Consider the following 14,015-nt stretch of genomic DNA (forward strand, 5'->3'; position numbering starts at 1 on the left):
TGAAGAATGTTTCCAGTACCTTGTTGAATCTATGCAACGAAGGATTAAGGCAGTTCTGAAGGCAAAAGGGGTCCAACCCAGTACTAGTAAGGTGTACCAATAAAGTGGCCGGTGAGTGTATGTAATAATGTTGACTTTATTGACACAGTGACAATAGGATAGTCGATAAACAAAATCTATCATGTATCGCTTTTACATCTAAATGTGTAACAGTTTTGTTCTAAGTTACTATTTTAAATTTTAGGTAAGACTTTCTAAATACATAATGCTGACCTTTGACAACTACCTATTGTCAGCTGTTGCTTCATTTATTCTAAATGACACTGTAGCCTTATTTTAAGAGGTTAAAGCTAGGTGCAAAAGCCTTTTGGGGTTGCAGATTTTCATTCTAAACAAGCATGAGCCACATTTATAAATAATGTGGAAAACAGCCCTTTGAGAGATGCATGGAGATAATAGTTATCATTATTATTATTATTATTATTATTATTATTATTATTATTATTATTATTATTATCATCATCATCACTTTTTTCAAAAGTCTGCGACCATACTTAAAATCTGTTATTTTTACTGGAAATAAATACAAGGTTTGGAATTTTTATGGAAATTAATTGAAGTACATAGTAAATGTTTAATAAGTAAATGTCCAATTTATAAATTATGTAGATAAAAAAATTTCTATATGCAATCATTGAGTTTTTTTGGTGTTCTGAAGCATGCAGTTGTGTAATTAAATCAGCCATGACAGTACGAAAGCAACTGCTGCTCATCAATCTGGGAAGGATTATAAAGCAATCTCTAAACTGAGAAGGACTACAGTGGTACCTTGACATACGAGTTTAATTCGTTCCATAACCTTGCTCGTATGTCAAATTGCTCTTATTTCAAAGCAAATTTAGGCGATAAGCGGAGGCGGAGGGAAAACTTGTTTTTTTACTATCACTCCTGCACACTACATATCCATAAACTTTAAAGTTTTTTCTTTTTCTTCTTTGCTTATCTTAATTTTTGTCACAATCTTTGCTTTCTGGCTTTGATTCGCCATCTAGCAGCGGCGTCTCGAGCTCGTATCTCAAGTTTTTGCTCGCGTATCAAAGCAAAAAATCGGCCGAGTGACCGCTTGTATCTCAAAAAACTCGTATGTTAGGGCACTCGTAGGTCGAGGTATCACTGTACATACAAATGGTAACAGATATTTGAAAACTGCTGCTTAAACAAAAAAAAAAAAAGTCCAGTCCTTAACCGCATTGAAAGCATTTATTTATATAAAGTTATCTAAAAAATTTCTCTTGGAATTCTGGGGTTTTACATATTGTGATATAATAAAAGTCAGCTAGTCTTTGTCAAGGGTTAGAATTAGGTAAATACAACCTAAGATGACCAACATATAGCATTTTACACCATTTCATTATTTATTGAATTTTATAAAGTGAAGCCAAAATGGAGAATTCTTGAGTGAAAAACAAAGTACATTTTACTTTATGTTTTAATTGGAAATAAGATGCTAAGTATCTGACAGATGCTTCAAATCAGTTACTCTTGATTAAGTGATCATCAGCAAGTGTGAAGATGACCAGGTGCTTCAGATCGGTTACTCTTGATTAAGTGATCATCAGCAAGTGTGTCATCAACAAGTGAGGAAGTTTATTCAATAGTGGAAAACATTCAAGTCAGTTGCCAATCTGCCAACAAGTGGATGACCAAGTAAGGGGAACTTAATTACTTTGTTGATTACTTACACCAAAAAGTAATGCGTTACTGTTAAAAGTAACTTTTTAGTTACTTTTTTAAAGAACGTTCTTTAACGTTTCCATTAATGCCCTTTTATGCGTTATGGTCTATACAAACACAAAACTGACTTAAAAAATTAATTTTTAAACACTATTTTATTTAAGTCAGTCCAGCAAAAAACTGAATATATCACAAGGATTTCTAAAATAAATAACAAAACAAGCTGAATAATATATTCAGAATTCTAAAGTGGCTTCTGCATCATAAAAGCTGTCGTGTTGAGCCCTTAATAATGTTTCTTTCACAGCTTAAGTATGAAAACTATCAACAATGTACAACATAACACCGGGTTAGCTCCTAGCTTTGTCGAGGCATGGAGTTTCTGGAGGTGCTTCGACAGATTGGAGTTGCTGTTTATCCAAGTAGATACGACCTTCAAACCAGAAAGACAGATTACATTTGACTAAAAAGTTTTTGTCTTTATGCTCAATTAAAGTGAAATAATGAGCATATTTCCACTTTAAGAAACTCGTCTTGCTCTCGCCTTGACTCGCCGTTACTGCCGCACATACTTGAATAAACAAAAACATGCCCACAGTGCGTCTTCTTCGTGTTTACAGTGGTTCTCATTTAGACTGTAGGCTACACTTCAGCCAAAATGTATTAATTTAAAAAAGTAACGGACAACGCACCATACGGTAACAGTAACGGAGTTACTTTATTTAAAAAGTAATGCGTTACAGTATTAGTTACTGTCAAAAGTAACTGCGTTACTGCCCAACACTGTGTGTGTGTGTGTATATATATATATATATATATATATATATATATATATATATATATATATATATATATATATATATATATATATATAATACTGCATGCATAATACTGCATGCATAATACTGCCAGCAAAGCACTTTCACACCAATACAGCTCCTCCATGCTTCATAGTGGGAACCGGATATTCAGAGACCGTATGTTTACCATCTGCATGTCTTAAAAAGGTACAGCACTTAAAACCAAAAATGTCAAATTTGGATTTATCAGACCAAATGACAATTTTCAACACATCTACTGTTGAAAATTTAAACTTATCCTTTGCAGCAGAGGTAGCTCTTGGTTTCACTTTCTTGAGACTACTCTCATGAGAGCCTGTTTCATCATAGTGTTTGATGGTTTTGGAGACTGCCCTTGGGGCTAGTTCTTGAGATTTTTAGGATTGACTGACCTTCATTTCTTAAGGTAATAATAAATCATTTCATTTTACTTAACTGAGTGTTTTTTTCCATAATATACATTTGTACAATAGTTTTAGTAGGACTAATAGGGCAATTTACTCTGTAGTTTGCACAAGACTACTGATTTTGTCTCAAGAACATTAAGAAGGCAAGGAATGTCACAAGTGAACTCTTGACAAGACACACATGTGACATATATATATATATATATATATATATATATATATATATATATATATATATATATATATATATATATAAACTCAACACTTGTTTTTGCCCTAACTTTTCATGAGCTGAACTCAAAAATCTAAGACTTTTTCTACGTACAAAAAAAGGCCTATTTCTCCCAAATATTGTTCACAAGTCTGTTTAAATCCATACGCCCTATTCGGATGGGACTAGTTTTACAGGGGGTCCTTAGAGAAATTTCTGTTTCACAGAGGTACTTTGTGATTTGAATCCCGTCCGAATCTGCCATGTCTGTCTTTCTCTCACACGATCTCTGTAAAAATTCCAGAGCAAATTACCTACTGTTTTTCAGCAAACTCGGCAGTCCTATGAGAAATCTAATCCCGTCCGAATGTAAATGTCTGTTATTGCCAAAAATGTTTTTTCCAAAACGCGTTTTCTTGTGTGTTTTGGTCAACGTGAACTACCGTACTAACCCTAGCGTGCCGGTATTCAAGTTTCTGCTCAGTCATATGACCATACGCAATCCAAGCATCCTGGACATGTGGTCTTGTGCAATGCCCACATGTAAAACACAGACACTCCTACCTCCGTAATAAACACGGAGATGTTAGTCCCGTCCGAATCCATACATGAAATGACAGACATCGGCTGAAAAAAAATCTAAAGACCTATTCGGACGGGACTAGTTTTCCAAACAACATTTGATTTAGAATTTTTTTCAGCCGACGTCTGTGATTTCATGTATGGATTCAGACGGGACTAACATCACAGTAAAAGGCCACTCTAAAAATGTGCAGTTTTATCACACAGCCTAATGCCACAGATGTCACAAGTTTTGAGTGTGCAATTGGCATGCTAACTGCAGGACTGTCCACCAGAGCTGTTGCCTGTAAATGTAATGTTAATTTCTCTACCCTAAGCCATCTTCAAAGGCGTTTCAGAGAATTTGGCAGTACATCCAATCAGCCTCACAACTACAGACCACTTCTAACCAAACCAGCATAGGATCTACAGATCCAGCATCTTCACCTCCAAGATTGTCTGGGACCAGTCACGTGGACAGCTGCTGCAACAATTGGTTTGCATAACCAAAGAATTTCTGCTCAAACTGTCAGAAACTCTGCATGCTTGTCGTCCACATCGGGGTCTCGACCTGACAGCAGTTCATCGTTTGTAACTGACTTAAGTGGGCAAATGCTCTCATTCGATTGGCGTCTGGAACTTTGGAGAGGTTTTCTCTTCACGGACGATTAAAACGATTAAAACGATAAATTACAATGTGCATGCACACCTTTGATGAAGGCATGCTATAAAAATGTACATACAGTACATGTTTGTTAACTGTCAGGAATCCACCTGCCACGCCCCTTCGGCGTGGCAGGTGCCGCCGCTTTCTCTGAAGCTCCCGGCTTCAATCGCGCACATATGGTGCTCGTTTAGCATCATCACCAGCTCCTATTTAAACTTCCACACTCTCACCGTCCGTTATTGTTGGTATATGTTGGTTCACGGCGGTCGTTGTTATCGTTCATGCGTATCCCACGTGCCTTCCCACCGGCACTCTCTCAACGGCTGCGCTTTTCTTCCCAAAGCGCATTGCGGATTCCCCCCGATACTGCCGTTGTTCATTCTATGCTTTTGCTGCTCATCCCACGTTCCGCGCTGCGCTACTACTTTCGCCTCCTGTTCATCACATAACATTTAACAACAAAAGGCATATGTGCACTAATTAACAGCAGAGATTCACCAGTATACAATACAACACCTGTAGCATCTGTAAGGCTTGATTTTTCCGCCACTTTTGCGAGTTCTTCTGCGGCTGCACAGCGCCGATCGAGATAACTGGCATTAAATGACAAATTTTTCCCCCCTTGTGCTCGAAATATTAGGGTTCGGCGACATAAAAAAGTCGACATAACCGATAAAAAATGCTTAGACGATGCGAGAATTTGGCGGTTCCACTTCAAAAACGTCGACTTAATAGGGTTGTCGAGTTAACCGAGGTCGAGATAAGTGGGTTCCACTGTATATATATATATATATATATATATATATATATATATATATATATATATATATATATATATACACACACACACACACACACACACACACACATGTGTATGTATGTGTCTGTATATACAGTGAGGAAAATAAGTATTTGAACACCCTGCTATTTTGCAAGTTCTCCCACTTAGAAATCATGGAGGGGTCTGAAATTCTCATCGTAGGTGCATGTCCACTGTGAGAGACATAATCTAAAAAAAAAAAATACAATCAGTAAGAATCCAACTACTAACGTGGCCAAGACCAAAGAGCTGTCCAAAGACACTAGAGACAAAATTGTACACCTCCACAAGGCTGGAAAGGGCTATGGGGAAATTGCCAAGCAGCTTGGTGAAAAAAGGTCCACTGTTGGAGCAATCATTAGAAAATTGAAGAAGCTAAACATGACTGTCAATCTCCCTCGGACTGGGGCTCCATGCAAGATCTCACCTCGTGGGGTCTCAATGATCCTAAGGAAGGTGATAAATCAGCCCAGAACTACACAGGAGGAGCTGGTCAATGACCTGAAAAGAGCTGGGACAACCGTTTCCAAGGTTACTGTTGGTAATACACTAAGACGTCATGGTTTGAAATCATGCATGGCACGGAAGGTTCCCCTGCTTAAACCAGCACATGTCCAGGCACATCTTAAGTTTGCCAATGACCATTTGGATGATCCAGAGGAGTCATGGGAGAAAGTCATGTGGTCAGATGAGACCAAAATAGAACTTTTGGGTCATAATTCCACTAAACATGTTTGGAGGAAGAAGAATGATGAGTACCATACCAAGAACACCATCCCTACTGTGAAGCATGGGGGTGGTAGCATCATGCTTTGGGGGTGTTTTTCTGCAAATGGGACAGGGCGACTGCACTGTATTAAGGAGAGGATGACCGGGGCCATGTATTGTGAGATTTTGGGGAACAACCTCCTTCCCTCAGTTAGAGCATTGAAGGTGGGTCGAGGCTGGGTCTTCCAACATGACAATGACCCGAAGCACACAGCCAGGATAACCAAGGAGTGGCTTTGTAAGAAGCATATCAAGGTTCTGGCGTGGCCTAGCCAGTCTCCAGACCTAAACCCAATAGAGAATCTTTGGAGGGAGCTCAAACTCCGTGTTTCTCAGCGACAGGCCAGAAACCTGACTGATCTAGAGAAGATCTGTGTGGAGGAGTGGGCCAAAATCCCTCCTGCAGTGTGTGCAAACCTTGTGAAAAACTACAGGAAACGTTTGACCTCTGTAATTGCATACAAAGGCTACTGTACCAAATATTAACATTGACTTTCTCAGGTGTTCAAATACTTATTTGCAGCTGTATAATACAAATAAATAGTTAAAAAATCATTTATTGTGATTTCTGGATTTTTTTTTTTTTTTTATTATGTCTCTCACAGTCCAAGACCCCTCCATGATTTCTAACTGGGAGAACTTCCATGATTTCTAACTGGGAGAACTTGCAAAATAGCAGGGTGTTCAAATACTTATTTTCCTCACTGTATACTGTATGTATATATATATATATATATATATATATATATATATATATATATATATATATATATATATATATACATACATACAGTATATATACTGTATATAAAGGGGGAGCAAGAAGTGCTAAATGGAATTTACAGATGTTTAAGTTGGTACTGCAGACTGGGCATGTAGTCACTGCTAGAAGAAAGTATATTTAAGTGTAGAACAACATATTTCCCAATTACAATAGATATCAAAAGAAACGTTAGCCAAAGCAGACAACACTGCAGTGCATCTCCTTGTAAAAACTGTTGCCACAAATAGACACACTCAAATTCCCTTCTAAATATACATGACACACACAGACTCATAGGCACCTGCACAGTTGTTTCACACTCCAGCAGTAATGTTTTAGAAGGTATTAGGCAGGACCCTGGTTTCAGCCTTCAGTAGCAAATAGCAAGCTGGGTAATTGCTCTTATTGTGCTTAAGCTAAATTTTTTAATGTTTCCATATAAACATAAAATCCTGAGACAGTTATACCAAAAAATAAACTAAAGGGGAAAAAAACTATACATGCAAACTTCAAAGCAAACATAATTATTTTCTTCACTTAAATATGAAGTGGTGCAATATCAGAAACTGAATCAGAATATCAGAAAATCTAACAGATTGCCAACATGCCCCAAATATATAAATGCCTGTATAAATGCCAATCCTATACACTCATGTTAGTGCATTAATTCAGATTTTAAGAGGTAAGATTGTAAACACACCTATATAAGATGGCAAATCAACACTTGCAAACTGATATTCTCTACAAGGTTAAATATAATAGTAAGGTAGTGGAGAGAAAAAAAAAAGAGATTCAGTGCAAGAGATAAAAAAGTTTTAAAAGACACCATATATGGTAGTCTACTAGCTTGCTTATTTAAAAAAGTTAGAAACAGTGCATTGTTTGGTTTCTGTTTGGATTAGTTTAACCAGCGTCGAAGAGTAAAAAGAAAAGCTAATCATTTAACATTATAGCAATCACCAATCTTTTTTGTTAGAGAAATGTCATTCATTTAAATAAAATTCTATTCCATCAAAGGTTTTATATGCCAGACCTGTATCAAGAATAGATTATGCACATAAATCCACATGTTAGATGAAAATGACTGCATGAAGGAATGTTAAGTTTACATCAGTGTGGTAATTGCATGACTAGTCCTTCTGTGGCACAAAAGAAACATACAGGAAACTTTAATCTCCTATTAGTTGTAAACCTGACTATACAAATCATATGAAAAGGAGGTGATTGTGCCATAATCTTACAGTATCTTACTAAATTGCTTGCTTGAACTTGTTTTCAAAAAATAATTACCTATTTTGCTGCTTTTAGCAAGAATACAGTCATATTCTTGTACAATGCAGACCCATTTAGTTTGGTTCAACCTTGTTCAGCTGTATCCTATACCTTCTCTTTACTTAAGAAGAAAAAAAATGTTTTATATATATATATATATATATATATATATATATATATATATATATATATATATATATATAATACAAACTGTTGACACTCACAGAGTAGCCTGCCATTGCAAGTTACACCTACCGTAACAGATCTCTGTTCTGGTCCTTACATGGTTCCACCTTTACATTCTCTGTGCATGAGTCTTCTGCTGGTGAAGACTCTTCAACTTTGAGTTTGAGCTCTTTATCTGTACTACTGTCTTCATCACTATACATCATGTCTTCATCCTTTGGGCTTCGACTATTCACTTTGTTTCTAAAAAGTTCTGCTTCTTCTGATTTTCCCTCCTAAAAGTAATATAAAAAACAAGTATTGGCAAAATTACACTTTTTTCCAAATAAATTAATGAACTATTTACTATAAACTGGATCAAATATGGGGTGATAATATACTGATTAATGCATTTAGAAAATACAATATATTGACATATTTGGGACACCTGGTCATAAGTATGGTATGTGCTTTTTGAGCACCACATTTAGTCCTAATTTGCTCTAATAATTTCCCTTTCAGGAACCCGAGCTGCGTCTAAATGCTTTGGGAACATGCCCGAGTGTTTACACTCTGAAATAATGTGTGTAATCAGTCAAAAATTGGATGCTGGCCATTATCGGCGGGGTGACGCCATGACCAGGAAGTATAAAACACACAGGCTTACGCCGCTGCATCCCTAAACACCATGGCAGTCCTGCAGGTGTATCAGGCTGAACTGCTACATTAACTGGATGTGGGAGTTGCTTAAGGCGGCCAGTTCACGAGCTCCACCGGACGGCTAGGGCCATTACCCAGTCAATGGCCACCCTTGTCTCGACAAAGAAGCACCTCTGGCTCACTCTCTGACTCACAAATGTCCGACAGAGATTGGGCCATGCTGCTGGACACCCCACTCACTCCTTCAGGAGAAAGAAACAGATGGCGGCATTCCAGCAGTACCTCCCACACCTCTCTAATTGCTCGGCGGGCATAGCCCCAGCCCCAACCCACCACCTCCCATCAGGAGGTACAGAAATGGAGCATTGCATCTCGCACTCCCCAAGTCAGGGATCGGGTTCTTCCTATTGGCCTTGCCCTCTCACCATACATCTTCACACAAAATGTGTCAATGTGGCTCTGGTCATTGTAGCCATCTTTACGGCCATCTAAAAGGTCAGAGAAGGACAGCCTCTCATTGTCAACAGGTCCAAAACAGCTAGGACTCATGGCAGATGCACCCAGTGTTATCCCACTTGGCCTTTTGCACATGAGTCCCTTTCAATGGTGGCAATGGGTTCTCATGGACAAAACACTGATCAGTGTTTTGTCTCTTTACAAGTTTTGCTCGACCTTAGTGCAGCTTTTGCCATTAGTCACACTATACTGCTTTCTAGACTTGAGAACGTTGTTGGAAAGAAGGGAACAGCTCTCTCTTGGCTTATGTCTTATTTGACTGATCGCTACCAGTTTGTTGATGTAAATGGTGAGTTCTCCACCCTCTCTGAAGTAAAGTTTGGTGTTCCTCAAGGATCTGTCTTAGGCCCACTGCTTTTCTCTTTATATATGCTGCCTCTGGGTGAAATTATACATAAACATGGTATTCGCTTCCATTGCTATGCTGATAATACACAGTTGTATATTTCAGCAAAGCCAGATGAGAAAGATCAGCTTAACAATGTTGAGGAGTGTGTAAAGACATTAGACAGTGGATGCTTGATAACTTTCTTCCGCTCAACTCAGATAAGACGGAAGTACTTTTACTGGGCCCACATAGAAACTGGGCCCACATAGAAGCAAACTTTCGAATATGTAGCATCTCTGGATGGTGTTTCTGTTTTAGCGTGTACGGCTGTCAAAGACCTTGGTGTTATTATTGACCCTAGTCTTTCCTTTGAGGCTCATGTAAATACTATTACCAGGTTTGCCTTCTTTCACCTTAGAAATATTGCTAAAATATATATAGAAATATGGAACATATAGAAATATGATGTCGTTACAGGATGCAGAAAAACTAGTTCATGCTTTTGTTACATCTAGATTAGACTACTGTAACGCTTTACTGTCTGGGTGTTCGAGTAAGTGCATAAATAAGCTTCAGTTAGTTCAGAATGCAGCAGCAAGTGTCCTCACGAGATCTAGGAAATATGACCACATCACTCCTGTTTTAATCAGTCTACACTGGCTCCCAATCAAATCTCGCATTGATTATGAAATACTACTACTGATGTATAAAGCACTAAACGATCTTGCACTGCAGTATCTGAGTGAACTTCTGTACCAGTATGATTCTCCACGCCTACTTAGATCAAAAGGTGCTGGCTATCTGTTGGTTCCTCAAATAATAAAAACCACAGCAGGGGGCAGATCTTTCTCTTATAAAGCCCCACAGTTATGGAACAGCCTTCCAATCAGTGTTTGGGACTTAGACACAGTCCTAGTGTTCAAGTCCAGGTTGAAAACATATTTATTTAGTCAAGCCTTTTATCAGTAGATTTTTTTTTTTAGGTAAAGGTGCAGATCTGGAGGTAACATGAATATAGAGTGTTTGGTGAACTGGGATATTTGTATGCTGTCGTCCCCTTACTCTCACACGGTCACTCAGGTTTGTTGACGGTGGTGTGATGGGTCGTCTTTTATCCCAGAGATCCCTCATGTCTGTGTTACCTTCTGGTTCTCCCTTTTAGTTATGCTGCCATAGCGAGTCTTGCCAGAGTCCAAACTGCACAGTGATATTATCTTTCATACAACAATAAAGACACCTAATAATCCATATCCTTCTCTCTCTCTCTCTCTCTCTCTGTCTCTTTGTCGAGTTAAACATGCTCCTGAGGCTCCTGTGACCACTGTTCCTGCCCTTCTCCCCTCCGTGGATCTTCTCACTTCGTCCAGGCCTTTTTTGAGGATGGATTGGACTGTAGGTAATGTCAACAGTCTGCTTCATCGACTCGGGACTTTTTTTGCTTCTGATCATCATCACTGTACCCCGCAACATCTTTAATCTGCTATAAATGGACATTCGGTGCAACCCAGATGAGGATGGGTTCCCTCTTGGGTCTGGTTCCTCTCAAGGTTTCTTCCTTATGCCATCTCAGGGAGTTTTTCCTTGCCACAGTCGCCACCGGCTTGCTCATCAGGGACAAACTTACTTATAAAGAACATATTCACTTTTAATCACCACATTTTCTGTGTAAAGCTGCTTTGAGACAATGTTCATTGTTAAAAGCGCTATACAAATAAAATGAATTGAATGTTTGGAGAGATCCCGGGGCACCAGATCCTCCTGTGGGCCCAGGGAAAGCTCCTTTCAGTGAGGGGAGCTTACATCCTGGGTTGGTTGAATGAAGCAGCAGACACCGTGTCGAGGGAGAGGTTGAGACCTGGGGAATGGAGATTTGGGAGAGATTTGGCAAATGAGTCTCAAGAGACATCGCACTGTCCCCTCTGGTTCTCCCTTACTCCGTCAGCCCCACTGGGGTTGACACCATGGCTCAGGCATAGCCAAGGATGCGTCTGTACAACCCCCCCCAACTGCTCCCGGGAATTATGGAGAAAGTGCGACTCTCAAGCCCCTACTTCGAGCCTCTGGCTGAGGCATCTTGGAAGCATCTCTCTATCAAGACTGCGTTCTTGTTGGCTATTTGCTCTCTTAAGCGAGGAGGAGATCTACAGGCCCTTTCTGTGGGCCCTTCATCCGGTTTAACAACCTGGACCTTATGGTGCTTATGCACAGCAAGGACAGAGGGGCCAGGAGTGGCACTGCAGTCCAAGTTGTTGAACCAGATGAATGTCAGCAGGGTGGATTAGCTAGTAGCGTTGCAATTGTTGTGGAGGGTAGTTTTTGTATGTAACCCTAGTTCCCTGAGGGAACTAGACGCTGTGTCTCTAAGCCACACTGCCGGCATACCTCCAGCACTTCTTCTCCCTTACAGAAGCTGGCGCTTGCCTTACTCCATATGCATTTTATACTTCCTGGTTGTGACGTCACCCCGCCAGTGATGGGCAGCGTCTAATTTTGGACTGGTCAGTATTTAAACCTCTCCATCACCATGGGAAAGAGCTGTCAAAAGATGACAGAGACAGGTTTGTAGACCTGCACAATGCTGGTATGGGCTACAAGACCATCAGATTGTTGCCGTGACCATGTTTTTTGAGTCATTGTCATACTGGAAGACCCATCCACGACCCATCTTCAGTGTTCTGGCTGAGGCCAGGAAGTTCTCATTCCAAGATTGTACAGTGCATGGCCCTGCTTATGTGGTATAGTCTTTCTGTACCCTTAGCAAAGAAACAGCCCCAAAGCAGAATGTTTCCTCCTCCATGTTTGACAAAGGGGATTCTTGGGGTCTATTCTTGGGGTCATAATCTGCATTTCTTTGCCTCCAAACACAGCGAGTCAAGTTGATGCCACATAGCTCAATTTTGTCTCATTTGACCACATCACATTCTCCCAAGTCTTCTCTAAACCAGTCAGGTGTTCATTGGCAAATTTCAGATGAGTCTGTTCATTTGCATTCTTATGCAGAAAGACCTTGGTGTGTTACCAATAGTTTTCTTGGGAATTGTGGTCCCAGCTCCCTTGAGATCATTAACAAGCTCCTCCTGTGTAATTCTGGGCTGATCCTTCACCTTTACCAGTATCATCCTTACCCCATGAAGTGAGACTTTGCATGGAGCTCCAGAGCGAGTGCGATTTCTTTCATTTTTGAATTATCCTGAAAACAGTGGCCTCTTTCTCACCAAGCTTCTTGCCGATGGTCTTGTAGCCCATTCCAGCCTTGTGCAGGTCTACATTCTTGTCCCTCACATCCTTTGACAGCTTTTTGTTCTAGCCCATAGTGGTTTGAATGAAAAGGTTGATTTTGTGGCAGGTGTCTTTTACATACATAATGAGTTATTAAGGAGTACTTTCCTAAAGCGACAGGAATAATTTGGGTGTGTGGGAGTCAGAATTCTTGCTGGTTAGAAGGGGATCAAATACTTATTTCACTCAACTAAATGCAAATTAATGTAGATATACAGTCGAAACTGGTTATGTCGATGTCCTAGGGGGTTGCCAAAAAGCATCGAGATAACCGATGATCGAGATAAACGAAAATCAATATGGTGGCAATATGTTAACGTGCTTGAAATTTCTTTATGTACATGATGTGCGTTAATAAATGAGAATGTGCGTGCACGTGTTTTTGGAGGGTTTTTTTACACAACAGCGTTGCCGCGATTTGTTTGATGAAGGCATGCTATAAAAATGTACATACAGTACATGTTTGTTAACTGTCAGGAATCCACCTGCCACGCCCCCTTCGGCTTGGCAGGTGCTTTCTCGTCCGCTTTCTCTGAAGCTCCCGGCTTCAATCGCGCACATATGGTGCTCGTTTAGCACTCATCACCAGCTCCTATTTAAACTTCCACACTCTCACCGTCCGTTATTGTTGGTATATGTTGGTTCACGGGGGTCGCTGTTATTGCTCATGCGTATCCCGGTACGTGCCTTCCCACCGGCACTCTCTCAACGGCTACGCTTTTCTTCCCAAAGCGCATCGCGGATTCCCCAATCCTATTGTTGTTAATTCTATGCTTTTGCTGCTCATCCCACATTCCATCCCACGCTCCTGCCAAGCGCCGCGCTCCTGCCAAGCGCGGCTTTTGCCTCCCGTTCATCACATAACATTTAACAACAAAAGGCATAAGTGCACTAACTAACAGAAGAGAAACACCAGTCTACAATACAACACCTGTAGCATCTGTAAGGCTTGATTTTTCCGCCATTTCCGCAAGTTCTTCTGCGGCTGCACAGTGCCGATTGAGATAACCGACATTAAGTGGCAA

At 40.0% G+C, this 14,015-nt stretch overlaps 1 protein-coding gene across 1 annotated transcript in view; it reads right to left on the bottom strand.

Moving 5' to 3' along the window:
• The window catches only part of arid4b (AT-rich interaction domain 4B), a 165,712-nt gene that overhangs the window by 13,169 nt on the left and 138,528 nt on the right, over positions 1-14,015 (bottom strand). The window contains 1 exon segment of the mRNA XM_046871718.1: positions 8,298-8,503. Within this exon segment, the coding sequence (XP_046727674.1) occupies positions 8,298-8,503 (206 nt within the window).

Source organism: Silurus meridionalis, chromosome 2 (genome assembly GCF_014805685.1).
Source record: "Silurus meridionalis isolate SWU-2019-XX chromosome 2, ASM1480568v1, whole genome shotgun sequence".
In the NCBI taxonomy this organism is placed as follows: domain Eukaryota; kingdom Metazoa; phylum Chordata; class Actinopteri; order Siluriformes; family Siluridae; genus Silurus; species Silurus meridionalis.